The sequence below is a fragment of the Hypanus sabinus genome, chromosome 14 (assembly GCF_030144855.1).
Source record: "Hypanus sabinus isolate sHypSab1 chromosome 14, sHypSab1.hap1, whole genome shotgun sequence".
In the NCBI taxonomy this organism is placed as follows: domain Eukaryota; kingdom Metazoa; phylum Chordata; class Chondrichthyes; order Myliobatiformes; family Dasyatidae; genus Hypanus; species Hypanus sabinus.
Genome location: NC_082719.1, coordinates 34457584 through 34485175, shown reverse-complemented (window position 1 = coordinate 34485175; position 27592 = coordinate 34457584). Strand labels below are relative to the sequence as shown.

At 46.8% G+C, this 27592-nt stretch overlaps 1 protein-coding gene across 4 annotated transcripts in view; it reads left to right on the top strand.

The window, feature by feature from the left end:
* The first annotated feature begins 1760 nt into the window (after window positions 1-1760).
* The window catches only part of LOC132404668 (protein sel-1 homolog 3-like), an 86725-nt gene continuing 60893 nt past the window's right edge, over window positions 1761-27592 (top strand). For all 4 annotated transcript variants that reach the window (XM_059988996.1, XM_059988995.1, XM_059988994.1 and 1 more), the window contains exon 1: window positions 1761-2115. In XM_059988996.1, the coding sequence (XP_059844979.1) occupies window positions 2017-2115 (99 nt within the window). In that variant the 5' untranslated portion in view covers window positions 1761-2016. The remainder of the gene's footprint in view (window positions 2116-27592) is intronic.

The window sequence follows — 27592 nt, the reverse complement described above, 5'->3', positions numbered from 1 at the left end:
AAATAAGTACAAAAATAAAAGTAAAACAGAAGTAGTGAGGTAGTGTTCATGAGTTCAATGTCCATTCAGAAATCGGATGGCAGAGGGGATGAAGTTATTTCTGAATTATTGAATGCATGCCTTCAGTCCCCTGTACCTCCTTCCTGATGGTAGCAATGGGAAGAGGGCATGTGATGGTGGTCTTTAATGATAGATGTCACCTTTCTGAGGCATCACTCCTTGAAGGTGTCCTGGATTCTATGGTGGCTCTTGCCCATGATGGAGCTGACTAAGTTTACAAGTCTCTGCAGCTTTCTTCGATCCTGTGCAGTAGCCCCCCAGCTCCCCCATATCAGATATCAGCCTGTTAGAATGGTTCTGCTGTAGAAATCTGTGAGCATCGTTGGAGACATAGCAAATCTCCTGAAACTCCGAATGAAATTTTGCGGCACTTGTAGCTGCAGTTGGACCCAGGATTGATCCTCAGATATATCAACTTCCAAGAACTTGAAATTGTTCACTCTTCTACTTCTGATCCCTCTGTGAGGATTGGTGTGCGTTCCCTTGTCTTACCCTTTCTGAAGTCCGCAATCAGTTGCTTTTTCTTACTGACAATGAGTGCAATGTTGTTGCTGCGACAGCACTCAACTAGCTGATATATCTCACTCCTGTACATCTTCGCGTCACCATCTTAAATACTGCCAACAGTAGTTGTGTTATCAACAATTTTATACATGGCATTTGAGCTGTGCCTATCCACACAGTCACGGGTATAGACAGAGCAGAGCAGTGGGCTAAGCACACACCCAAGGTGCACTTGTGTTGATTGTCAAAGGGGTGGAGATGTTGCTTCCCATCCACACAGATTTGGTCTTCGAAGACGAGGATCCAATTGCAGAGATAGAAGCAGGGAAGTGCTTCCACTGGTAAGTTAGACAGAGCCCCAAGTTTCAAGGGAATAGATTTCAGAAGGAGATAAGGAGAATCTGTTTTTTTCCAGAGCACAGTGAATCTGTGGAACTCTCTGCCAAGGGAAGCAGTAGAAACTACCTCTAATATATCTGAGACACAATCAGATGTATTTTTTGCATAGCAGAGGAATCAAATGTTCGGGGAAAAGGCGGCTAGGTGGAGCTGACGATTTTATTGAACGGGGGATGAATCATGCTCCTATTTAACTAATCAACACATACAAAATGCTGGAGAAACTCAGTATTTCCTGCTGAAGGGTTTTGGACTGTACTCTTTTCCATGGATGCTGCTTGTCTTGCTGAGCTCCTCCAGCATTTTGCGTGTGTTGCTTGGATTTCCAGCATCTGCAGATTTCCTCGTGTTTGTGATTGGACTCCTGGTTCTATTTATTGTGTTCTTTTGAGGAATTCATTTGGTATAAGTTTCCTGACTAGTGGGCAGGGATAGGGAAAACATGTGGCACAGGTTTCATTCTGGCACAGAATAAAAACCGCATTTAGAGAAAATGACTCGAGATTTTGGCGATTACTATTTGCTTCTACCCATCCCTATACTGTACAGACAAATCTACCGGTTTAAAAAAAATGAAAGGGGGACCATATCTCAATGAAGAATTCACGGGAACACCCGCACATACTGTAAAAGCTCAGAGCTGGGTATCAGACGGTTTAGTCCCGTCTGTTGCTTTTGCGGGTCACTTGCGCGGTCGGGAGTCGTTCGGATGAATCTTCCTGGATTGCGCCGTGGCGGGCACTCTTATTGGCCGCGCAGCTCCCGGAAGTACCTGCTGCTCTTCCACGTCTGTCAGACCGACCCAGGCTGAGTCAATAGTGGCCGCCAGGTGAGACTGTACCCACCTGTTGGCTAGGTTTTTCCCCTTCTTCTAAACGTGGGGCCACAAGTAAGTAAGAACGGCTACCAGACTGGCAAAAAAAAATTGAAGTGTCTTTCCCAGAACTTCTGAAATGATTTGTACATAGTTTAAACACTTAAATCGCCAGGCTGTTCTTAAAATAATGACCAATAGGAAGAAGTGAAAAAAATACAAATGGGAAATGCAAAGCAATGGAAGTTGGGATGGTGACCAGATTTTCTGCTATGGCCACTTGCAAGGAAATGAGAATGTCTCACTGGCTGCACTGCCTCGGGTGGTTAATCATGCTGGTAAGTGATATTCAACGTGTACTGTATGTATATAGGGTACGCTGACGCCAAGATCATTATTTGCATAAGTGCTTCGTAGATAAACTGTATCCTGTTCTTTTGCTCTGCTCTTTTGGTGACAATGATATATTTTAAATAATCGTGCTTGAAAAAGTATCTAAGTTTAATTCACCTTTACCAACCCCCCCACCCCCCACCCCCCATTTTTCTCACTTCTTTCAAAAGTTATTTCCAGAAGTTGTTTTGGAAAGTTATTTTGGGTTCATAGTCCGGTACAGTTTAGGTAGGCCATTCTATCTCATGATAAACTGTTAGAGTAAAAGTAATCTCCCCATTCTCTCATGCTATTATGCTGATTTTGACACTGAGTTAGAAACTCAAACACCATTTTCCATTCATTCACCTGATTGTGAAACATCAGTCTGATCTCCCTTTGGTCTTCTTGTTGTGGAAGAGATTGTAGTTGTGTTGCTTTCTCCTTTTCCTGATATGGTTTTTATGAATAGACATTAGATACATGAATGTGCAAGATTGGTTAAGTACAGGCAGAGGAGATTTAGTTTAAATTAGTACTGTGTTAGGCACACACATTATGGTCTGAAGGCCCTGTTTTGCTGTGCTTATATGTTCTGTACATGGTTTTCACATTCATTTTGAAGCAAACTGACAGGTTAAAATGTTTCTACGCTCCAGAACTCATTGGAAAGTACAGGCAATGTATTTCATTGAGAATTACTTAATAAGAAAAAGGCAATAATGGATTTGTGAATGCCACCCACAATCTGCAGCATAATTTAGAACAGAATAACTTTAATCTCACAAATATCGGTTTAACTCCCTGTGAGGTAACAAGAATCTTTTTAATTTTCTGTATAAAATTCGTAAATCATTGCCATGCAGAAAATCAAGACTTGTATTTGATGTTTGAAAAATATGGTTAATGGCCATGGAATGAAGTCCAGAATGGTTATATTTATTTACCTTTTGGCTCTCTTGGGGTAAGTACCATGATGACTGAGTTCCTGAGATGTGGGAGAAAGCACATTGCAGACTACTAGAGGAGAGGATGGACTTTTAAGTAAATTCCACGTCTGCCAAATTTTGATTCCTTGATTTTACCTTGTTGGAAATGTTTAAGAATAACAACAGTGAAGGAAGCTATTTAACCTGTTTATGGTCTATATAAGCAAATAGTCCTGTCAGAAATTATGAAGAACTGGAATCTAATAAGAATAAAGAACTTAACAATAAATAATAGTAATACTGAAAAACACTGTTGAGCTTAAAGATGATAAATGCCTTAAACCTTGTGGCTTAAACCCTAAGCTTTGTTAATGACATAGCTATAGAATGTGTGTATAATTTTTATCTACTAAGGTTGCTCAGATTCTAAAACAATTTATAATTTGGAAGGTATTGATCATAATACCATTTCCAATAAAATAGGGTTAAAGAAAATGGAGACCAAAGGTCAGTTAACATGATATTAGAGGGTGGGAGAATCCTAGTAATGTTTTATTAACAACTTGAAAACAGTATAATTGCTTAGGCAGAGCCAACATGGGTTTTTGGAAGTAGAATAATGGATAATAATTCAGGGAGTTTCTCAAAGATATAACCAGTAGGGTGAAGGAGAATCAATGCATGAATCTTTAAAAATAGCAAGTCTCAGAAATGGCATCGTGAAACTATCAGGACATCATAAAATCCATCTTGGTTTCCAAATATCATTGTTAGGAAAATCCACTATCCTGTATTTGATTTCAGACATATGGCAATGTAATTGGTTCTTATCTGCCCTCCAAAATGAAATAGAAAACCCAAGTAATTATTATCACAACTGTTACATTGAAACATAATGAAAATATAACCAAATGGATCACCTGACCATTGACTAAACATTTAGCCTAGTCAAACTTGCGTAGTCATCTGGGGACCAGTATCTAAATTGGGAGAGTTGACACATTTATACTTATAATGCCCTGGACATTTGGAACCAATCTTGAGTACATTTTGTCCTGGTGGTAGAATAGGCCTTCAGAGGCAGTAGCAGAATAGAATACTAGCAGGAGGGACTCTTTAACATCAACAATGACTCCAGACCCCGTTATAGTGTCATGGCATCTGCTCAAAAACAAACAAGGAAACCTTCTGCTGCTTATCACTCTCTCAGCCGATACCTAATCTTCTCCACTTTGGAACACACTTGGAAGAAGCCTGAGAGTAGCAAGGTGGCAAGAAGTAGTTTAGGTAGAGAACTACAATGGCCATCACAAAGAATGTTGTGGTAACAATAACGCGAACCAATTGACCTAAGGTCTGAAGAACATAGCATCCAAATTGGGTTGACAGAAAATGATGAATGGATTAACACATGTAAACATGTTTGACCTTGCTTCTCGGGCTGCAGATCTCTTATATTAATAGGCAGGAATGACTACTGTGGAGGAAAAGTCCCAACTTTGAAAACGCACTTTATGATGTGGCACGATCATCATGTCAAATGCGATAGTTGCAGAACATTTTAGGGAGCTTCATGTTCTGAATATCCCTCATTCTGTCATTATTGTACATTAATGGATCAATCCTTGTTCAGTGAAGAGAGTACAGGGACTTGCCAGCAGTAGCTTAAGAGTACTTGCATGTTAAACAGCAAAAGTAGTGTGCAGCAGACAGAGGTAAGTGATTTTACAGATAATGGATCAGATCTAAGTTCTCTAGTTCTGTCATAATCAATTGTGAGCGGGAGCAGCACAATTAAACAGCTAACAAGAGAAAGAGGCTGAAAGAATATTTACATTCTCACCTTTGGTAGAAGCTAACAGGGGAGTGCCACAGAAAAGGCAATGGAAATCAGTTGTGGAAATTTGGCCAAAAATGCCTATCCATAAACAAGCATGGCCAATTCACCTCGGCAAGTTACTATCTTACTAATCATATGCAAAGTGAAGGAAGATTTTATCAGTAGTGATAACAAATGACACTTAATCACCTGATGTGAGGTTTGAGCCAAGATGACTCACTCCGGATCTCTTTGTAGCCCTATTCCAAAACTGGATTGAGTAGCATGGAGTACTGATTGTATTAAATAAACAGTTCAGGGTTTTGGTGACTGGGAGAGTTCAGTGAAACAGGGGAAAGGAGTAACGTTTCTTTAATATTCACAAGAAGTAGTTCAAAAGAGAGAGAGAGCATTGATAGCTGAGAGAGGGACTGAAGTAGTTAGATTAAAAAAACATAAGAAACAAAAGGAGGAATTCAAATCTATAGTCAAAGGAAGGCAAGGAGATGGCTGATTCAGGTCAGCATAACAGATGGAACTGATTTGTTGGCTCTTGATGATTTTAAGCTCTATTAATATATGATACACTGAATACAACAAAAATTATGGGATCAGACAGTATCCAAAGGCCTGCACTCTGGAACTAGTTCTGCCTCTAGCCAAGCTGCTCGAATGCAACACTGGCATCTACCCAGAAATGAAGAAAATTGGCAAGTATGTTCACCATGTTCACCCCCTGCAGTTTGCGTACCTTCCCAACCGTCCAACAGACGACGCCATTGCCATCACTCTCCACCTGGCCCTATCCCACCTGAAAAAAAAGACACATACGTTCGAATGCTGTTCATAGACTTCAGTTCAGCATTCAACGCAATCAACCCTCTGAGGGATGATTGCGTTGAATGCTGAACTGAAGTCTATGAACAGCATTCGAATGTATGTGTCTTTTGGGCCTATTGGGCTATTGAGCCTATTGGGCCTGAACAGCTCCCTCTGCAACTGGATCCTAGACTTCCTGACTGGCAGACCTCAGTCAGTCTGGATCGGAAGCAGCATCTCCAACACCATCACACTGAGCATGTGGGGTCCCCCAGGGCTGTATGCTCAGTCCACTGCTGTTCACTCTGCTGACCCACGACTGTGCTGCAACACACAGCTCGAACCATATCATCGAGTTTGCCGATGACACGGCCGTGATGGGTCTCATCAGCAAGAACAATGAGACAGTATACAGAGACGAGGTGCAGTGGCTAACAGACTGGTGCAGAGCCAACACCTGCCTCTGAATCTGAACAAAACAAAAGAGATTGCTGTTGACTTCAGGAGGGCACGGAGTGACCACTCCCCGCTGAACATCGACGACTCCTTGGTAGAGATCGTTGAGAGCACCAAATTTCTTGGTGTTCACCTGGCAGAGAATCTCACCTGGTCCCTCAATACCAGTTCCATAGCAAAGAAAGCCCAGCAGTGTCTCTACTTTCTGCAAAGGCTGAGGAAAGTCCATCTCCCAACCCCCATCCTCATCACATTCTACAGGGGTTGTATTGAGAGCATTCTTTAGCAGCTGCATCACTGCCTGTTCGGAAATTGCATCATCTCAGATCGCAAGACCCTGTAGCGGATAGTGAGGTCAGCTGAGAAGATCATCGGGGTCTCTCTGCCCACCATTACAGACATTTACACTACACGCTGCATCCGCAAAGCAAACAGCATTATGAAGGACCCCATGCACCCCTCATACAAACTCTTTTCCCTCCTGCCATCTGGGAAAAGGCACGGAAGCATTCGGGCTCTCACAACCAGACTATGTAACAGTTTCTTCCCCCAAGCCGTCAGACTCCTCAATAACCAGAGCCTTGACTAATACCAACTTACTGCCCTCTACTGTGCCTATTGTCTTGCTTATTATTTATTGCAATGCCTGCACTGTTTAGTGCACTTTATGCAGTCCTGGGTAGGTCTGTAGTCTAATGTAGTTTTTTTTTGACTGTGTTGTTTTTACATAGTTCAGTGTAGTTTTTTTACTGTTTCATGTAGCACCATGGTCCTGAAAAACATTGTCTCGTTTTTACTGTGGACTGTACCAGCAGTTATGGTCGAAATGACAATAAAAAGTGACTTGACTTGATGAAAAACGATAAATTTAAAGCAGCTACTTGCCTCCCAGTCACTAATAATCTACTCACCTATACTCAGTTTGGATTTCACAGGACTGCTTATCTCCAAACTTCATCTCAGTATTTGGCATTCAGATGGTTGAGTTATATGAAGATCAAGAACCTCATAATTGGGGTTCTTTAAACTGTGGCCTCACCCAAAACATCTTTAACGGCTTCATGGCTTCATCAATGGTGTTCCTCCCATCATAATGTCACAGTGTCTGTTCATGATAGTACAATTAGTTCCACTCACAATAAAGCAGAAAAACTAGTCTACATTCAGGTAGGGGCTGATAATTGGCAAGTAACAAACTTATGAAAATGACTTTGTCCAGCATCTACCATTACTTTCAATGGAGTCCATCAAAATCTGAGTGTGTGTGTTGAGTATTTAATATTTCAGTAATGCTTGCGTAAAATTGTAAATATATTGTTTGATTAAGCATTCCTTGTTCACATAATTCATTATGGGTTATATGTATGAAGTACGTGAATGGCATCCATCGTTACCCCCCGCCAATGGCATAAGAGTGCACCTTAGTAAGGTATATATGGGACTAAGAATAGTCACATTATTCCCAGCTCCATGTTTTTCTTCTGATTAATGCAATGCTTTGGAGTTACAAAACATAATAGTGGCAACCCAAGACGACTATTTGTTGAAGCACCGCGAGATGTTTGAGTTTGAAAAAAAGTGCAGGGAGATATTTGAGATTTTTAAGAAGCGTAGCCCGCACTTCTTCAGGAAGGGAGAGTGACAATCGAGTTTTTTTTTAAAGGCAGAAACAGACAAAATTCATGGGTACATAAATAGTGAGTACTGTGTGATAATAGTCATAATTTTTTTTTTTTAAATAATTTTTTATTGCATTTTTAAATGATTACAAAGTATGAAAAAAACAATGTATATAACCCATACCCCCTCCCCTTAACCCCTCCCCCCTAACTGCCCCTTAGAAAAAAAAGAAAGAAAGAAAGAAAGAAAGAAAGAAAGAAAGAATGCCTGGTGGTTGGAAGATCTCCACATAAATTTTTAATAAAAGCAGAAATGCTTGGCTACATCAGAAAGATAGATATATTCAATTACATAAGAGTTAACTGGATATTGTATACTGAGCAAATTGAGCAATATCTTGAAGCAAATAAAATAGCTATTGAAAAGCAAGTATCTCTTACACAGCAAATCTCAACGGAAGATCCTGTGCAGACCGATTAGACCTCATTAACCAGATTAAAGAATTGGATCAACTGTATGCTCAAACTAAGAATCCTGAACTATACAAGAAGCGTGTAGAACTCCAAACTAAATTTAATCTTCTGTCTACTCAACCTGTCGAACGTCAACTTCTCGAAAGCAAGAGTCGCTTTTATATTCATGGGGATAAGTCTGGTAAATTTCTAGCCAATCAGCTGAGGTGCTCCAAAGCCAAACAACATATTACAAAGATCCGGAAGGAGAACAGAGACTTTACATTGGATCATTTGGAACTTAATGATACATTTAAAAAATTTTATTCTCGGCTTTATTCCTCTGAATCTTTGAATGACAATATCTCTGTTGATCAATTTTTAAATAATCTGAATATTCCTTCACTTTCATCTGATTTTAAAGCCAAACTCAATGCGCCTATATCATCAGAAGAAATATCTTTTGCAATTTCTGCACTGTCCTCAGGGAAATCTCCTGGACCTGATGGGTTCCCTGTAGAATTTTATAAATCATTCTCTTCACTTCTTTCTCCTCAGTTACTTTCAGTATTATCTGACTCGTTTAATTACGGCAAACTGCCACCCTCTTTTAATGAGGCATCTATTATTCTCCTATTAAAAAAGGGTAAAGACCCAACAGAGTGTTCCTTGTATAGGCCGATTTCTTTGCTCAATGTTGATGTAAAGATCTTAGCTAAAGTTTTGGCTTATAGATTAGAAACCGTTATTCCCTCTATTATCTCTGATGACCAATCAGGTTTCATTAAAAACCGTCTCCCTTTTTTTAACATTCGGTGTTTATTTAATATTTTATACTCACCCCCAATTGGGATTCCTGAATGTGTTATTTCCCTCGATGCGGAGAAAGCATTCGATCGTATAGAGTGGAACTACCTTTTTGCAGTCTTAGAAAAATTTGACCTCGGTCAAAGTTTCATCTCTTGGATCAAATTGCTCTACCTGTGTCCTACTGCTTCTGTTTTAACTAATTTTCAGAAATCCCAGGTATTTAATCTCAAACGTGGCACCCGTCAGGGATGCCCCTTAAGTCCCTTTCTCTTTGATTTGGCTATAGAACCTTTGGCAATAGCATTTCGAAATTGACCGGGATTTGGAGAGGGGGTGTTGAGCATAAAGTTTCTCTTTATGCTGATGACTTAATACTTTTTCTCTCAAATCCGTCTACATCCTTACCTCCAATGTTTTCACTTCTTGACCAGTTTAGCCAGATGTCTGGCTATAAACTTAATTTACATAAGAGTGAACTTTTCCCAATTAGTAAAGAAGCACAAGAATTAACATTTCGTGATCTCCCTTTTAAAGTAGTCCATAATCAATTTACTTACCTTGGAATTACAGTCACAAGGAAGTTTAAAGATCTCTTTCGTGAAAACTTTGCCAATCTTTCATATACCATAAAACAGAATCTGGTACAATGGTCACCTCTATCTATGTCTTTGGTAGGTCGTATTAATGTTGTTAAAATGTATGTTCTCCCCAAATTTTTATACTTATTTCAATCTATCCCAATTTTTTTTCCTAAATCTTTTTTTGACTCCTTAGACTCTATTGTTTTGTCATAACTGTGGAAGAATAAGCACTCTAGAATTAGTAAAATTCATCTCCAAAAACCTAAAAAAGAGGGTGGCATGGCTTTACCTAACTTTTGTTTATATTATTGGGCAGCTAATTTTGTGCTACCTTTTGGTCTTTTTTCCATGGCCAACCCGAGTGTCCTAAGTGGGTGGCAATAGAGTTGAGCTCCACTAAAGAACTATCTATCTCTGCACTTCTTGGCTCTGCACTCCATAGTAGTCTGTCCAGATTAATAGCTAACCCTCTTGTGAGACACACTTTGTGTATATGGGCTCAGTTTAGGAAATGCTATGGTTTCCATGGTTTTTCCATTTCCAGCCCTGTCGTACATAATCACCTTTTTCTACCTACTACGTACGATTCAGCATTCCATGTTTGGTATAGGAAGGGCATTAGGCATTTTGAAGATCTTTTCATTGATAATCACTTCGCTTCTTTTCAGCAGTTCTCTGTTAAGTTCAATCTGCCCAATGCTCATTTTTTTAGATATCTCCAAATTAGACACTTTATTGCTCCTTTAATTCCTAACTTTCCTGAAATGCCTGCAAAAAATGCTATGGACTTATTTCTTTCCATTAATCCACTAGGTAAAGGTTTAGTATCAATTATTCGAGATAAGTTAGCAGCCTTACGACGGGCCCCTGTGAATAAAATTAAAATGGCATGGGAGCAGGATTTAAATATCTCCTTATCTGATGAGAGTTGGGACTCGATTCTCAAATCGGTTAACTCAACCTCTCTTTGTGCTCGCTATTGCCTTTTACAGTTTAAGATTGTTCATAGAGCCCATAATGTCTAAATCTAAACTATTGTGGCGACCCATTTCCTGGCACATCCGAACCGGCTCACAATTAGCCAGCTTTCCGGCTAAGGGAGATAGCCTACGGGGGTTTGCGAGCACAGAGCTTTGGAGCCTCTGCGCCACGGGGGACAGGTCGAGAGAGGCTTAAAAGTGAGGCTGAGGATTTCGAATAAAGTTTTTCCTTCGACTGCAGTTACCGACTCCGTGTCGTAATTTTAGCGCTGCGTGTAGCACACCGCTACAATTGGTGACCCCGACGGTCCAAACGATTTTTGGACCAGAAATGCCCGACGCCGCCTCTGTTCATGCGGTTTCGTTGAAACTGCCGGGTTTCTGGACACAGCGACCGAACCTATGGTTCCAGCAAGCCGAAGCCCAATTCCACGTTCGCCAGATCACCTCAGAAGACACCAGCTACTACTACGTGGTGAGCTCCCTCGACCAAGACACAGCGGCCCATGTCGCGGAGTTCGTACAGTTGCCCCCGGCAGACGGCAAGTACACGGAATTCAAAGCCCTGCTCCTCAGGACTTTCGGACTCTCACGGCGCGAGCGGGCTGCCCGTTTACTGCACCTGGAAGGCTTGGGTGACAGACCTCCTTCGGCTTTAATGAATGAGATGTTGTCTCTCGCCGACGGACACACACCCTGCCTCATGTTTGAGCAGGCATTCCTGGAGCAGCTGCCCGAGGACATACGCCTGCTGCTGTCCGACGCGGATTTCAGTGACCCCTGGAAGGTGGCAGCCCGGGCCGACTTGCTGTGGAACGCCAAAAAGGTGAGCGGGGTTTCCATCGCACAGATCTCCCAGCAACGCTCCCGGCAGCAAAACAGTCCAGGCCCGGCCGCAGAGCCCGCCAACCCCCGGCCCAATGAACACTGGTGCTTCTACCACCAGCGGTGGGGCATGGAAGCCCGCCGTTGTTGCCCGCCCTGCAAGTTCCCAGGAAACGCCAGGGCCAGCCGCCGCTGATGGCTACGGCAGCTGGCCATTGGGATAGCCTCCTGTATGTGTGGGATAGAAGGTCGGGACGCCGGTTTTTGGTCGATACTGGGGCTGAGATCAGCGTTTTACCTCCGACGAGTTACGACACCCGCAGCAGGGCACCGGGTCCCCCCCTGAGGGCCGTGAATGGCAGCACAGTAAGGACCTATGGCACCCGTCAGGTGCAGCTACAGTTCGGCTCCAGCCAGTTCACGTGGGACTTCACACTGGCCGCCGTAGCCCAACCGCTTCTGGGTGCGGATTTTTTGCGGGCTCACAGCCTACTGGTCGACCTGCCCAGGAAGAGACTGGTACACGCCGAGACCTTTCAGACGTTCTCCCTAGGTGCAGCCCAGTTGCCAGCCCCTCACCTCGGCTCCATCACGCTGTCCGACAACGACTTCACCAGGGTCCTGGTGGATTTCCCATCGGTTCTGGCACCGCAGTACACAGTGGCCATGCCCCGACACGGCGTACAGCATCACATCCCGACCCAGGGACCACTCCTCCACGCCCGCGCTCGGCGGCTTCCCCCGGACAAGCTCCGACTGGCGAAGGAGGAGTTCCAGAGGATGGAGGAATTGGGGATCATCCGGCGGTCCGACAGCCCATGGGCCTCCCCCCTGCACATGGTGCCCAAAGCGACGGGAGGCTGGAGACCGTGCGGCGACTACCGCAGGCTGAACGAGGCTACCACACCGGACTGCTACCCTGTGCCGCACATTCAGGACTTTGCAGCAAACCTGCACGGCGCACGGATCTTCTCCAAGGTAGACCTCGTCCGGGGATACCATCAAATCCCGATGCATCCTGACGACGTCCCCAAAACGGCTCTCATCACCCCGTTTGGCCTCTTCGAGTTCCTCCGCATGCCGTTTGGCCTGAAGAATGCTGCACAGACGTTCCAGCGGTTAATGGACGCGGTGGGACGGGACCTGGACTTTGCGTTCATCTATTTGGATGACATCCTCATTGCCAGCAGCAGTCGTCAGGAGCATCTGTACAACCTCCGTCAACTCTGCGCCCGACTGAGTGAGTACGGTCTTACAATCAACCCCGCCAAATGCCAGTTCAGACTCGATACCATTGACTTCCTGGGCCACAGGATTACTAAAGACGGGGCAACCCCTCTGCCCGCTAAGGTAGATGCGGTCCGCCACTTTCCCCGACCCACCACGATCAAAGGCCTTCAGGAATTCGTATGTATGGTCAATTTCTACTGCCGCTTCCTCCCTTCCGCTGCCCGGATCATGCGCCCCCTGTTCGCCCTGATGTCGGGTCCGAGCAAGGACATTACCTGGGACGAGGAGTCCGCCGCCGCTTTCGTTCAAACGAAGGAAGCTTTGGCGAATGCCGCGATGCTAGTACATCCCAGAATGGACACCCCTACCGCCCTCACAGTGGACGCATCAAACACGGCAGTCGGTGGGGTGCTGGAGCAGCTCATCGCAGGTCGCTGGCAACCCCTGGCGTTTTTCAGCAAACACCTGTGGCCACCCGAGCTCAAGTACAGTGCTTTCGACCGGGAACTGTTGGCGCTCTACCTGGCAATCCGGCATTTCAGGTACTTCCTAGAAGGTCGGCCCTTCACCGCGTTCACGGACCACAAACCGCTTACCTTTGCGTTTACGAAAGCATCCGACCCCTGGTCGTCCCGCCAGCAACGCCACCTGTCCTACATCTCTGAATACACAACGGATGTCCGGCACGTCTCGGGTAAGGACAATGTCGTGGCGGATGCGCTCTCTCGCCCTACCGTTCATGCCCTTTTCCAAGGGGTAGACTTTGAGGCACTGGCAGAGGCGCAGCAGGCGGATGAGGAGATTCTGAGTTACAGAACCGCAGTCTCCAGTTTGCAGCTCCAGGACCTCCCCGTGGGCCCGGGTGAGAGGACCCTACTCTGTGACGTCGCCACCGGCCAGCCCCGTCCCGTCGTCCCGACAGCCTGGCGGCGCCGTGTTTTCGACTCCATTCATAACTTGGCGCATCCCTCCATCCGGACAACTGTCCGGATGGTTTCCAGCAGGTTCATTTGGCACGGACTCCGCAAACAGGTCAGTGAATGGGCCAAAACGTGTATGCACTGCCAGACGGCCAAGGTGCAGTGGCACACCAAAGCCCCACCGCAGCAGTTCCATCCCGCCCACCGGTGTTTCGACCACATTCATGTGGATATCGTGGGCCCCCTGCCAGTGTCGCGCGGAGCGCGGCACCTCCTGACTATCGTGGACCGGTTCACGAGATGGCCAGAGGCGGTCCCGCTCACCGACACCACCTCCGAATCTTGCGCCCGAGCCCTGATCGCCACCTGGATATCTCGCTTTGGTGTACCGGCCCACATTACCTCCGACAGAGGCGCCCAGTTCACCTCCAGCCTGTGGTCAGCTATGGCCAGCCTTTTGGGGACTCAGCTGCACCACACCACTGCCTGCCACCCACAGTCGAACGGGCTAGTGGAGCGTTTCCACCGTCACCTGAAGTCGGCCCTCATGGCCCGCCTGCGAGGAGCCAACTGGGCGGACGAGCTTCCCTGGGTCCTACTCGGCATCCGCACAGTGCCCAAGGACGATCTGCACGCCTCGTCGGCCGAGTTGGTATACGGCGCGCCCCTGGTCGTCCCCGGGGAGTTCCTACCAGCCCCACGGGGGCAAGAGGAAGATCCCGCAGCAGTCCTGGGCAGACTACGTGAGAAGCTCGGTAACCTGGCCCCCATACCCACTTCACAGCACGGGCGGCACCCGACCTGCGTACCCAAAGACCTACAGAACTGTAAGTTTGTATTTGTACGAAGGGGCGGGCATCGGCCACCGCTGCAGCTGCCATACGAGGGGCCGTTTATGGTGCTCCGGAACAATGGGTCCACGTTCGTGCTGGACGTTGGGGGGAAAGAGGAGGTTTTCACGGTGGACCGCCTCAAACCGGCCCATGTGGACCTGGCGCAACCGGCCGAGTTTCCGGCACCTCGGCGCAGAGGCCGACCTCCCAAGCAGGTTCTGGCCCAGACTGTGGACATTGGGGGGTGTATCGCCGGTTCTGGGGGAGGGTTATATGGCTACCCATTTCCTGGCACATCCGAACTGGCTCACAATTAGATAGCCTACGGGGGTTTGCGAGCACTGAGCTTTGGAGCCTCTGCGCCACGGGGGGCAGGTCGAGAGAGGCTTAAAAGTGAGGCTGAGGATTTCGAATAAAGTTTTTCCTTCGACTGCAGTTACCGACTCCGTGTCGTAATTTTAGCGGAGCGTGTAGCACACTGCTACACTATCTCAATTCTACCCTAACATTAGTCCGCTTTGTGGTAAATGCAAGATGGGCGAGGCCTCTCTCATTCATTTTTACTGGTTCTGTCCTAGCTTGGAGAAATTTTGGAAAGATGTCTTCATTACGTTATCGTATATTCTGAATCAGCACCTAGAACCAAACCCCCTAATTGTTTTGTTCGGTTTCTGGGGCGAGACAGATTTATGTCTGAGTCCGACCAAATGCCGAAAATTATCCTTTGCCTCTCTCCTTGAAAATTATCCTTTGCCTCTCTCCTTGACGCTTGATCCTCCTTAGATGGAGAGATGTCGCCCCGCCCACTCATGCTCAATGGCTTAACGACATTATGGCCTGCTTGGACCTCGAAAAAATCCAATATTCAGTTCTTAGTTCGGATTTAAAGTTCCACAAGGTCTGGGGACCTTTTATCAAGTACTTTCATAACCTTCCTCTTAACTAGGGTTTTTTTTTCTTTTTTTTGCTTTCAGCTCCCTTTTTTTTCTGGTAGTAGGCATTATTATCCTCTGTTGCTAAGTGTATTCACAGTCTGGGAGTTTGATTGTCCTGATTTATATTCTCTATATTGTGTTGTGGTTGGTCTGGAGTTTTTTTTTATTGTGTTGTGGGGTTGGGGGAGGATACTAAGTTTACTTGTCTTCAATTTAGGTGCTTTTTTAAAAAATTCTCTTTCTTTGTATCATATTGTCACTGTATGCTTAATTTTGCACTGTATTAATGTTCCTCATTCTGAGTTGGGGTTTTTTTAATTTGTAAAATGTATAAAAAAACTAATAAAAAAAAATTAAAAAAAAGAAAAGCAAGTATCAGTTTTGCTGAGTGTATTGGATGGAAGGGCAACAGTTTGCTTAGAAGTTTAACAGCTCCAGCCAAACCAGTGGAAATGACCCTTGCTGATATCATGAGAGTGATGCAGGAACATTTAGAACTGAAACCATTGTTGACTGCAGAATGCTTTAGGTTTCATAAGTGGGATCAAAAGAATGGGAGGTCCATTTCAGTGTATATGGCTGAATTGAAGGGATTGTCTGAGCAATGTCAATTTGGTAATGGGCTTAATGATGCACTAGGAGATTGTCTAGCGATCTTACAAGAAAGCTAAAATTGGATCCGAAATTAAGCACAACTCACACTTAAAAGAGCAATTGAAATCTCTGTATCAAAGGAAACAGCAGCCAGAGAATTGAATTGCAGTCAGGAATGAAAGTGAGCATGAAAAAAATTTGAAATGTCCAAACAGAAACCAGCCTGGCTGAATAACTTGTGTTACGGTTGTGGCAGGGGCTCACGTACACCCGACCAATGCAGGTTTAAGTGTGAAACTTGCAGAAAGCCTTGAAATCAAATTGGGAGAGAGAGAGAAGCCAAGTCATAGGTCCATAAGTGAGATTTAAAAAGGATCATTTGTGGGCTCTTGGCATTTTCTGGTGGCACAATTAAATTCTAATTTATTAACAAGGGCAAATAAAAATAAGGCAGGGACAAGCAGAGTGGCCAATCTGTGAGTGGGCTAGTGTTAGAATGGGGTGGCTTTGGTGAGAGCAGGCTTGGGTGAGGTAAGTATCTGAAAAGTTTCTCCTTCTTAGTTTTTCATTCCATATCTGTTAGTACATAGATAGAGCAGTGAGAGTAAACACGAGGAAATCTGCAGATGCTGGAAATTCAAACAACACACAAAAAATGCTGGTGGAACAGAACAGGCCAGGCAGCAACTATAAGGAGAAGCACTGTTGACGTTTTGGGCCGAGACCCTTCATCAGGACTTCATGTCCCGTTGGCAATTAGCAATAAAGAGATCCAGAGCAGGCAGAAGACCAGAGCGGGGTGTCCATGAAGAGGAGGAGGGTTGAAGATGGGAGAAGGGGTCATCGGTGGGGGTAGGAGACCCCTTGTCAAAGAAGTAAGCTCAGAGACGGGGCCGGCAGAAGAAGAGTTCAGCGTCACGGAACTCACTGAGGTGTGGGCAAAGGGGGACAAAGTTGAGGCCCTTACTGAGGACAGAGCGCTCATCCTCAGAGAGTTGAAGGTTGAAGGGAATGGTAAAGACCCGGCATGGATAAGAGATGGGATCAGAGGGGGGAGGGAGGCTGCTAGTGTCAGTGGAGAGGGAAGGGCTGGGGTCAGATGAAGATGGCGCCTCTGAGGGCCCAGCAGCTGATGATGGGATCTGAGGGAGAGGGGATTGCAGAGTGATGGTGGGGGAAGGTGAGACTGGAGACACAATCGCAGCATGTGAAGACCAGGACTGGAGTTCAAGGCTGGAGTTGCAGTCGGTGGTTGTGCAATCACTTTGAAGCTGTCCATGGTCGTTGGAACCCGCAGTGATGGTCCTGGAGTCCGGGTGGAGTCCTGACAAAGGGTCTTGGCCCGAAACGTCGACAGTGCTTCTCCTTATAGATGCTGCCTGGCCTGCTGTGTTCCACCAGCATTTTGTGTGTGTTAGAGCAGTGAGAATGGCTCCAGAAGCTGTGTTGTATTCTTTGTGTGAGATGTGGGTATTCTGGGAGACCTCCAGCCTCCCAGATAACCACACCTGCATTAGGTGCACTGAGCTGGAGCTGCTCAGAGACCATGTTAAGGAACTGGGCGTGTAGCTTAATGATGTTCTGCTCTTACAGGAAACTGAGGAATTGACAGACAGGAGCTACAGGGAAATAGTCACCTCTAAATTGCAGGAGGCAGGTACTTGGGTGACTGTCAGCAGAGAGGAAGGGAATGGGTGGCCAGTACAGAGTACTCCTGTGGCCATTCCCTTTAGTAATAAGTATAACATTTTGGATACTAATGGTCAGGGGGAATGACCAACCCAGGGGGAGCTCCAATGAATGTGTCTCTGACACTGAGTCTGGTGCTGTGGCTCAGAAAGGAAGGGGGAAAAGAGGACTGTGGTAGTGATAATGGATTTCATAGTTAGAGCAGTAGACATGAGATTCTGTGGTCATGATAGAGACACCTCAAAGGTATGTTGCCTCCCAGGTGCTAGGGTCAGGATTGGGTCCATGGCATTCTGAAGGGAGAGGGTGAGCAGCCAGAAGTCTTTGTACATATTAACACCAGTGACATAGGTAGGATAAGTGAGGAGATCCTGAACAGAGAAGTTAGGGAGCTATGTAAAAAGCCGAAAAGTAGGACCTCCAGGGCAGTAATGTTTGGATTTCTACCTATGCCACGTGCAAGTGAGGGTTAAAATAAAATAATTTGCAGATGAATGCATGGCTGAGGGCCAGGGTTTCATATTCCTGGATCATCAGGATCTTTTCTTGGGAAGGTATAACCTGTTCAAAAGGGTCAGGTTACACTTGAACCCAAGGGTGACTAATATTCTTGTGAGAAGGTTTGCTGGAACTGTGGGGAAGGGTTTGAACTAATTTGGCTGGAAAACAGGGGGATGGGGCTGAGGATGAGGCAGTTGGGATAAAAGCAGAGGCAGTATGTAGTGAGACAGGCAGATGATAGGGCAAAACTGCAGTCAATGGATGAGTTACAGTGTAATGGGGGGGGGGGGGAATTGAATATAGGACTGAATGTGTTATATTTGAATGCACACCATATGTGAAATAAGGTAGATGATTCTGAGCCCAGTTAGAGATTGGCAATTATGGCGTTGTGGGCATCACTGTCATTGCTGAAAGAATATTATAGTTGGGAGCTTAATATTTAAGGGTACGCATTGTATAGAAAGGTCAGGCAGGTAGACAGAGCAAGTGCTCTGTTGGTAAAAATTGAAATCATATCCTTAGGAAGTGGTGACATAGTGGAAGTGGAAGGTGTAGGATCATTCTGGGTAGAGTTAAGGTACTGCAAGCTTAAAACGACCCTGATGAGAGTTATACACAGGCCTCCAGTAGCGGGGAAGTGGTCTATAAGTTACAATGGGAGATAGAAAATGCATGTCAAAGGGGCAAAATTATGAACGTCATGTGGGATTTCAATGTGCAGGTAGATTGGGGAAATCAGGTGCAGCTGAGTTTAGATCCCAAGAGAGAATTTGTAGAATGCCTGCGAGATGGCATTTTAGAGTGACTTGTGGTTGAGCCCACTGGAGGATCAGCTCTTCAGTATTGAGTGTTCTGTAACGAACAGGATTTGATTGAGGAGCTTAAGGTAAAGGAACACTTCGGAGGTGATGACTATGGTGTGGCAGAAATCACCCTGAAATTTGAGAGGGAGAAGCTCAAGTCAGATGTATCACTATTACAGTAGAGTGAAGGGAATTAAAGAGGCATGAAAGAAGAGCTGGCAAAAATTGATTGGAAAGGGACAGTAGCAGGAATGACGGGACAGTAGCAGGAATGACAGCACAGCAGCAATGACTGGAGTTTCTGGCAGTAGTTTGGAAGGCAGAGGATAGAAACCCCAAAGAAGAAGAATTATTCTAAAGGCAAGATGAAGCAACCATAGATGACAAGGGAAGTCAAAGCGAACATAAAAGCCAAAGAGAGGGCATGTGTTAAGGCAAAATTATTTGGAAGTTAGTGAATTTGGAAGCTCTTAAACCCCGAAGGAAGGCAATTAAAAAGCAATAAGGTGGTAATACATGAAATATGAAGGTAAGCTAGCCAATAATATCAGAGAGGATACCAAAAGGTATTTTTCAGATATACAAAGAGTGAAAAAGAGGCAAGAGTAGATATTGAACCGCTGGGAAATGATGTTGGAGAGGTAGTAATGGGGGACAATGAAATGGCAGACAAACTTAATAAGTATTTTGCATCAGTCTTCACTGTGGAAGACGCTAGCAGTATGCGGGAAGTTCCGGAGGGTCAGGGGGCAGAAATGAGTGCAGTTGCTAGGGAGAAGATACTTGGGAAGCTGAAAGGTTTTCCAGTGTTTTGAAATAGGTAGCTGAAGAGACTGTGGAGGCATTAGTAATGATCTTTCAAGAATCAATAGATTCTGGCATGGTGCCAGAGGACTGGAAAATTGCAAATTCCACTCTACTCATCAAGAAGGGAGAGAGGCAGAAGAAAGCAAATCATAGCCAGTTAGTCTGACCTCAGTGGTTGGGAAGATGTTGGAGTCAATTATTAAGCATGAGGTTTTAGGGTACTTGGAGGCACATGATAAAACAGGCTAACATCAGCATGGTTTCTTAAATGGACTATCTTGCCTGACAAATCTGTTGGAAATCTTTGAGAAAGTAACAAGCAGGTTAGACAAAGCAAAATTAGTGCATTGTAGCGGTGTGCTACACACAGCGCTGGAATAACGACACGCAGACGGTGAGTTGCAGTTGCGTAAAAGCTTTAGTCAAACTTCGCGGTCTCACTTTTAAGCCTTTCTGTTTCCGCCCTCCCTGAGTGGGAATGCTGTAGTGGGTGCATATTCACAGTACCTTTCCGCGCGCGGGCTTTTCCCCTTGCTGGTGAAGAAGGCCTGGCGCCCTTTTTGGGGCCGGCCTCTCTGCCGGCGCGTGCCATTTTGTGAGCTGGTTCGAGTGCGCTGGAAAGTGGGTCACCACATAACCCCCCCCCCCCCCAGAACCGGCGATACACCACCCAATGTCCACAGTCTGAGTCGGCCTCTGTTTGGGAGGTCTGCTTCTGCGCCGCGGTGCCGGAGCCCCGACCGGCTGCGCCAAGTCCACATGGGCCAGTTTGAGTTGGTCCACTGTGAAAACCTCCTCCTTCCCCCCAATGTCCAGCATGAACGTGGACTCGTTGTTCCTGATCACCTTAAACGGCCCCTCGTAGGGCTGCTGCAGTGGTGCCCGATGTCCGCACCGTTGTACAAAAACAAACTTAGAGTGTTGCAGGTCTTTGGGTACGCAGGTCGGGCTCTGCCCATGCTGTGAAGTGGGTATGGGGGCCAGGTTACCGAGCCTGTCACGTAGTCTGTCCAGGACTGCTGCGGGTTCTTCCTCTTGCCCCTTTGGGGCTGGTATGAACTCTCTTGGGACAACCGGGGGTGCGCTGTACACCAACTCGGCCGACGAGGTTTGCAGATCGTCTTTGGGCGCCGTGCGGATTCTGAGCAGGACCCAGGGCAGTTTGTCCACCCAGTTAGACCCTTTCAGGCAGGCCATGAGAGCCGACTTCAGGTGACAGTGGAAACGCTCCACTAGTCCGTTCGACTGTGGGTGGTAGGCAGTTGTGTGGTGCAGCTGTGTTCCCAAAAGGCTGGCCATAGCTGACCATAGGCTGGAGGTGAACTGGGCGCCTCTGTCGGAGGTAATGTGGGCTGGTACACCAAAGTGAGATACCCAGGTTGCAATCAGTGCCCAGGCGCAGGATTCAAAGGTGATGTCAGTGAGCGGGACCGCCTCTGGCCATCTTGTGAACCGGTCCGCGATAGTCAGGAGGTGCCGTGCTCCTCACGACACTGGCAGGGGGCCCATGATAGCCACATGAATGTGGTTGAAACGCCGGTGGGCGTGGGGGAACTGCTGCGGCAGAGCTTTGGTGTGCCACTGCACCTTGGCAGCTTGGCAGTGCATGCACGTTTTGGCCCATTCACAGACCTGCTTGCGGAGTCCGTGCCAAACGAACCTGTTGGAGACCATCCAGACAGTTGTCCTGTTGGAGAGGTGCACTAAGTTGTGAATGGAGTAGAAAACTCGCTGCCGCCAGACTGCCTGGAAAATGGGGCGAGGTTGGCCGGTAGCTACATCTCACAGTAGGGTCTTCTCACCTGGGCCGACGGAGAAGTCTTGGAGCTGTAAACCGGAGGCTGCAGTTCTGTAACTAGGGATCTCATTGTCTGCCTGCTGTGCCTCTGCCAGTGCTGCATAGTCCACCCCCTGGGACAGGGCCTGGACAGCTGGTCTGGCTAGTGCGTACGCCACAACGTTGTCCTTTCCCGAGACATGTCGGATATCCGTCGTGTACTCGGAGATGTAGGACAGATGTCACTGCTGGCGTCCCGGATCAGGAATCGCCCACCAGGGATCGGACGCTTTCGTGAACGCAAAGGTAAGCGGTTTGTGGTCTGTGAACGTGGTGAAGGGCCTACCTTCTAAGAAGTACCTGAAATGTCGGATTGCCAGGTATAGTGCCAACAGCTCCCGGTCAAAAGCACTGTATTTGGGTTTGGATGGTCGTAGGTGTTTGCCGAAGAACGCCTGAGGTTGTCAGCGACCCTCGATGAGTTGTTCCAGCACTCCACCGACTGCTGTGTTGGATGCGTCCACTGTGAGGGCGGTAGGGACGTCTGTTCTGGGGTGCACTAGCATCGTGGCATTTGCCAAGGCTTCTTTGGTTTTAATGAAAGAAGCTGCAGCCCCTTCGTTCCAGGTAATGTCCTTTCCCTTACCTGACATCAGGGTGAACAGGGGCGCATGATTTGGGCTGCTGAGGGGAGGAAGCGGTGGTGGAAATTCACCATACCCACAAATTCCTGCAGGCCTTTGAGTGTGTTGGGTCGGGGGAAGTGGCGGACCACGTCTGCCTTGGCAGGCAGAGGGGTCGCCCCGTCTTTAGTAATCCCGTGGCCCAGGAAGTCAATGGTGTCGAGTCTGAACTGGCATTTGGCCGGGTTGATTGTCAGGCCGTATTCACTCAGTCGGGTGTAGAGCTGGCGGAGGTGGGACAGATGCTCCTGACGACTGCTGCTGGCTATGAGGATGTCATCCAAATAGATGAATGCAAAGTCCAGGTCGCGTCCCACCGCGTCCATGAGCCACTGGAACATCTGTGCGGCATTCTTTTGGGCCGAACGGCATTCAGAGGAATTCGAAAAGGCTGAACGGAGAGATGAGTGCTGTTTTGAGGATGTCGTCTGGATGCATCGGGATTTGATGGTATCCCTGGACGAGGTCTACCTTGGAAAAGATCCTTGCACCGTGCAGGTTTGCTGCAAAGTCCTGAATGTGCAGTACAGGGTAGCAGTCTGGTGTTGTAGCCTCGTTCAGTCTGCGGTAGTCACTGCATGGTCTCCAGCCCCCTGTTGCTTTGGGCACCATGTGCGGGGGGAGGCCCATGGGCTGTCGGACCGCCGTATGATCCCCAATTCCTCCATCCTCTTGAACTCCTCCTTCGCCAGTCGGAGCTTGTCCGGGGGAAGCCTTCGAGCACGGGTGTGGAGGGGCGGTCCCTGGGTCGGGTGTGGTGCTGTACTCCGTGTCTGGGCATGGCTGCCGTGAACTGCGGTGCCAGAACTGTTGGGAAGTCCTCCAGGAATCTGGTGAACTCGTCGGACAGCGTGATGGAGTCCAGGTGTGGGGCCGGCAACTGGGCTTCACCCAGGGAGAACGTTTGAAAAATCTTGGCGTGGACTAGTCTCTTCCCTTGCAGGTCGACCAGCAGGCTGTGAGCTTGCAAAAAAATCTACCCCCAGGAGTGGTTGGGCCATGGTGGCCAGTGTGGTCCCACGTGAACCGGCTGGAGCCGAACTGTAGCCGCACCGTACGGGTGCCATAGGTCCTTACTGTGCTGCCATTTGTGGCCCTCAGGGTGGGTCCCGGTTCTCTGTTGTGGGTGTCGCAACTCATCAGAGGTAAGACGCTGATCTCGGCTCTGGTGTCGACGAAAAAGTGGCATCCCGACTGTTTGTCCCAGACATACAGGAGGCTATCCTGATGTCCAGCCACTGTAGCCATCAGCGGCAGCTGGCCCTGGCGTTTCCCGGGAACTTGCAGGGCAGGCTACAGCGGCGGGCTTCTGTGCCCCACCGCTGGTGGTAGAAGCACCATTGTTCGTTGGCCTCCGCACTCCTGCCTCTGGGTTTTGTGGGCTCTGCTGCCGGGCCTGGTCTGGTCTGCTGCGGGGCGTGTGGCTTGGTGATCTGTGCGACGGACGCCCCACTCTCCTTCTTGACTTTCCACAGCACATCTGCCTGGGCCGCCACCTTCCGGGGGTCGCTGAAATCCATGTCGGACAGCAGCAGGCGTATGTCATCGGGCAACTGCTCTAGGAACGCATGCTCAAACATGAGGCAGGGCTTGTGTCCTTCAGCCAGGGCCAGCATCTCATTCATTAATGCCGACAGTGGCCTGTCTCCCAAACCATCCAGGTGCAGTAAGCGGGCAGCTCGCTCGCGCCGTGAGAGTCCGAAAGTCCTTATGAGCAAGGCTTTGAATGCTGTGTATTTGCCGTCCGCCGGGGGCAACTGTATGAACTCCTCAACCTGGGTGGCTGTCTCCTGGTCGAGGGAGCTCACCACGTAGTAGTAACGTGTGGAATCCGAGGTTATCTGCCTAATGTGGAATTGGGCTTCTGCTTGTTGGAACCATAGGTGAGATTGCAGCGTCCAGAAGCTTGGCAGTTTCAATGAAACCGCATGAACAGATGCGGCGTCATTCATCTTCGATCCAAATATCGTTTGGGCCATCGGGGTCACTAACTGTAGCGGTGTACTACACACAGCGCTGAAATAACGACACGCAGACGGTGAGTTGCAGTTGTGTAAAAGATTTATTCAAACTTCGCGGCCTCGCTTTTAAGCCTTCCCATTTCCGCCCTCCCCAGAAACAGTCCCTTCCTGTGTGCGGGCTTTTCCCCTTGCTGGTGAAGAAGGCCTGGCGCACTTTTTGGGGCCGGCCTCTCTGCCGGCGTGCGCCACTTTGTGAGCCAGTTCGAGTGTACTGGAAAGTGGGTCACCACAGCACGTTATATACTTGGATTTTCAGAAGGCTTTTGACAAGGTGCTGTACATGAGTTTGGTGAGCAAGATAAGAGCCCATGGTATTACAGGAATGATACTAGCATAAATCGAGCATTGGCTGGTTGGCAAGAGGCAAAGAGTGGAAAGAAAGGGAGTCTTTTCTGATTAGCTGCCCGTGAACTGGTGGTGTTATGCATGGATCAGTGTTGGATCACTTTGTTTTATGTCAATGATTTGGATGACGGAATTTATGACTTTGATGACAAGTTTGCTGTGTGGAAATTAACAAGAGACGAGCAGTATGACTTACACCAGAAGTGAATGGCAAATTAATTAAAATGGATTTGGGCACTGGCTCAACTGTTTCAGTTATACCACAAAATTAATTTGAATGACATTTCAAAGATACTGAACTGAAACCAGGAGATATCCAACTAAGGACTTATATTGGAGAAAAGATAACTCCCATGGGAGTGGCATTCAAAACAGTGACATACAACAACCAACAAGCTGCATTGGGCTTGTATTTGGTAAACACAGGAGGACCAGCATTGTGGGGGTGGTGATTGGCTAAGACAACTGCACTTTCACTGGAAACCCAGCCACCATTTGTATGCCACATCCCCTGCAATAGAATCAACTGAAAGCAAATTAGAGAAGGAACAGGATGATGTCACAGCAGTGTTCAAGTATTGGAAAACTCAGACATGCCAAGGGTGAAATAGTATGAAATGAAAATACCACACCAAAGTTTTACAAAATCCGTCCAGTTCCTTATACCATCTGTGATAAAGTAGCCAGTGAGCTAGATTGCGTAGAGGCTGAAGGAATTCTTTCTAAGGTTGAGAGGAGCCTATGGGCAATTCTAGTCATCCTAGTTGCCAAGAAGAATGGGTCTGCCGTGATCTTAAGGTCACCATCAACCAGTACTAAAACTTGATATATGCCCTGCGCCCAGGATGGAGGATATTTTTGGAAACATTTCAGCAAAATGGACATAGCCGAGGCCTACCTACAGATGGAGATGGAAGACGAGTCTAAAGAGTTTCCTAACATAAACACAAAGGGCTTTATCGCCATAACAGTCTTAATTTTGAAGTAGCATCTGCACTCTGGCAGAAAGCTATGGACCAAGTACTGCAAAGCTGCCTAGTTACCAGTAAGGATGTCGAGGATCATTTCCAAATTCTCAAGACAGTGTTAAAAAGATTAGAAGATTATTGGTTCAGAGCACAATGTGACAAGTGTGAACCTAACATCACTTACTGTGGATACACCATTGGTGCACAAGTTTTACACAAGTCTGTTGAGCAAATTCAAGCAGTGGTTGAGTGCCCCAAGGCCAAAGGGTGTGTCACAGTTGCAGTCCTTTCTAGGATTTGTCAATTACAATAACGTATTCCTGCCCAACCTGTCTCCCGTGTTCCACCCCTTGAATTCATTACTATAGATCAGGAAGAAATGGCAATGGACAAAGCAGTGTGAGGTGGCTTTTCAAAATGCAAAGTAAATGGTCAGACACTGTACTCACACATTATGATCCACATTATCCAGTGAAGCTTGCCTGTGACATCTCACCTTATGGTATAGGTCAGGGGTTGGCAACGTTTACCACTGAAAGAGCCAATATGGACCCATTTCCCACAGAAAAGAAAACACTGGGAGCCACAAAACCCGTTTGACATTTAAAATGAAATAACACTGCATACAACATTTTTTTTTTGCCTTTATGCTATGTATAAACAAACTATAATGTGTTGCATTTATGAAATTGATGAACTCCTGCAGAGAAAACGAAATTACATTTCTGCATGCAACAAAAACATTTTGAACTCCGAAAAAAAGACGTTGGGTTGAAGGTTACTCCATAGTTAGCCTACCTTGGATCGAAGAATTAAAAGAAAGCGCGCACTGGTGGGTGTCAGGCATTGGCAGTGGTGATGTATATTAATAGCGATAAAAAACATGTTGTAGCGGTGTGCTACACGCAGCGCTAAAATAACGACACTGCAGTCAAATATAACTTTATTCGAACTAAACAGCCTTGCTTTAAAGCCTCCCTCAACCCGTCCCCGTGGGCGCGGATGCTCCAAAAGACACGTACTCACAAACCCCCGTAGGCTATCTCCCTTAGCTGGAACGGTGGCTAATTGTGAGCCGGTTCGGATGTGCCAGGAAATGGGGTCTCCACAACGTTTTTAGATTGTACAAGATCACCATAATCTTCAAATTTCGAATTACATTTCAAAAACTAACAAACCACGGGGAGCCGCAGCACAGAGATGAAAGAGCCGCATGCGGCTCCGGAGCCGCGGGTTGCCGACCCTTGGTATAGGTGCAGTCATGACACATGTTATGAGCAATGAAAGTGAACACCCACAGCCTTTGCATCACATTCCCTTACAAAAGCAAAATTATGCACAGTTCGGCCTTGGGTCCAGTTTGGCATACTGTACTTGAATGGGAGAGAGTTTACTCTCATTACTGATCATCAACCACTGGTGTCCATTCTCAATGCACAGAAGGGTGCTCAACTAACAGCAGCAGCACAAATGCAGGGATGGGCTCTGTTTCTTGGAGAATACAATTACAAGGTCGAATTCAAGAGGACAACTAAACATGGAAATGCTGATGGATTGTCCCATTTACCCTTGGAAAAGGAAATACTTGAAATATTTACAAAAAAGGTCACTCCTTTTGATGTATTCTCCTTAATGCCAATCGAAAGCTCTATTATGGTAGAGATAATCCAAAGGGAAACCAGAAACCACCCCCCCCCCCCCCACACAGTCTCAGGCCTACATGGACACCCATAATGGCTGGATTTTGCAAAAGAAGCTCCAGTTCCCCATTTATACCAGTGCTTGGATGAACTTGCCTTTGAAGGGGGTTGCTTTATGTGGGGATTGAAAGATGTTTTACTTCCAAACTGAGAGCTAAAGTATTGGAGGAGCATTTAGGTGTGATCAAAATGAAAACATTGGCTCGAAGCTTTGTCTGGTGACCTGTGATAGATCAGCAGATCGAGCGGCTTTCCATGCACTGTTGAGGATACCACCACAGTTGTTGCTGAAAGGTTTCAGTAATTCCTTAAAAGTAATGGATTAAGTCGTATTACATATGCA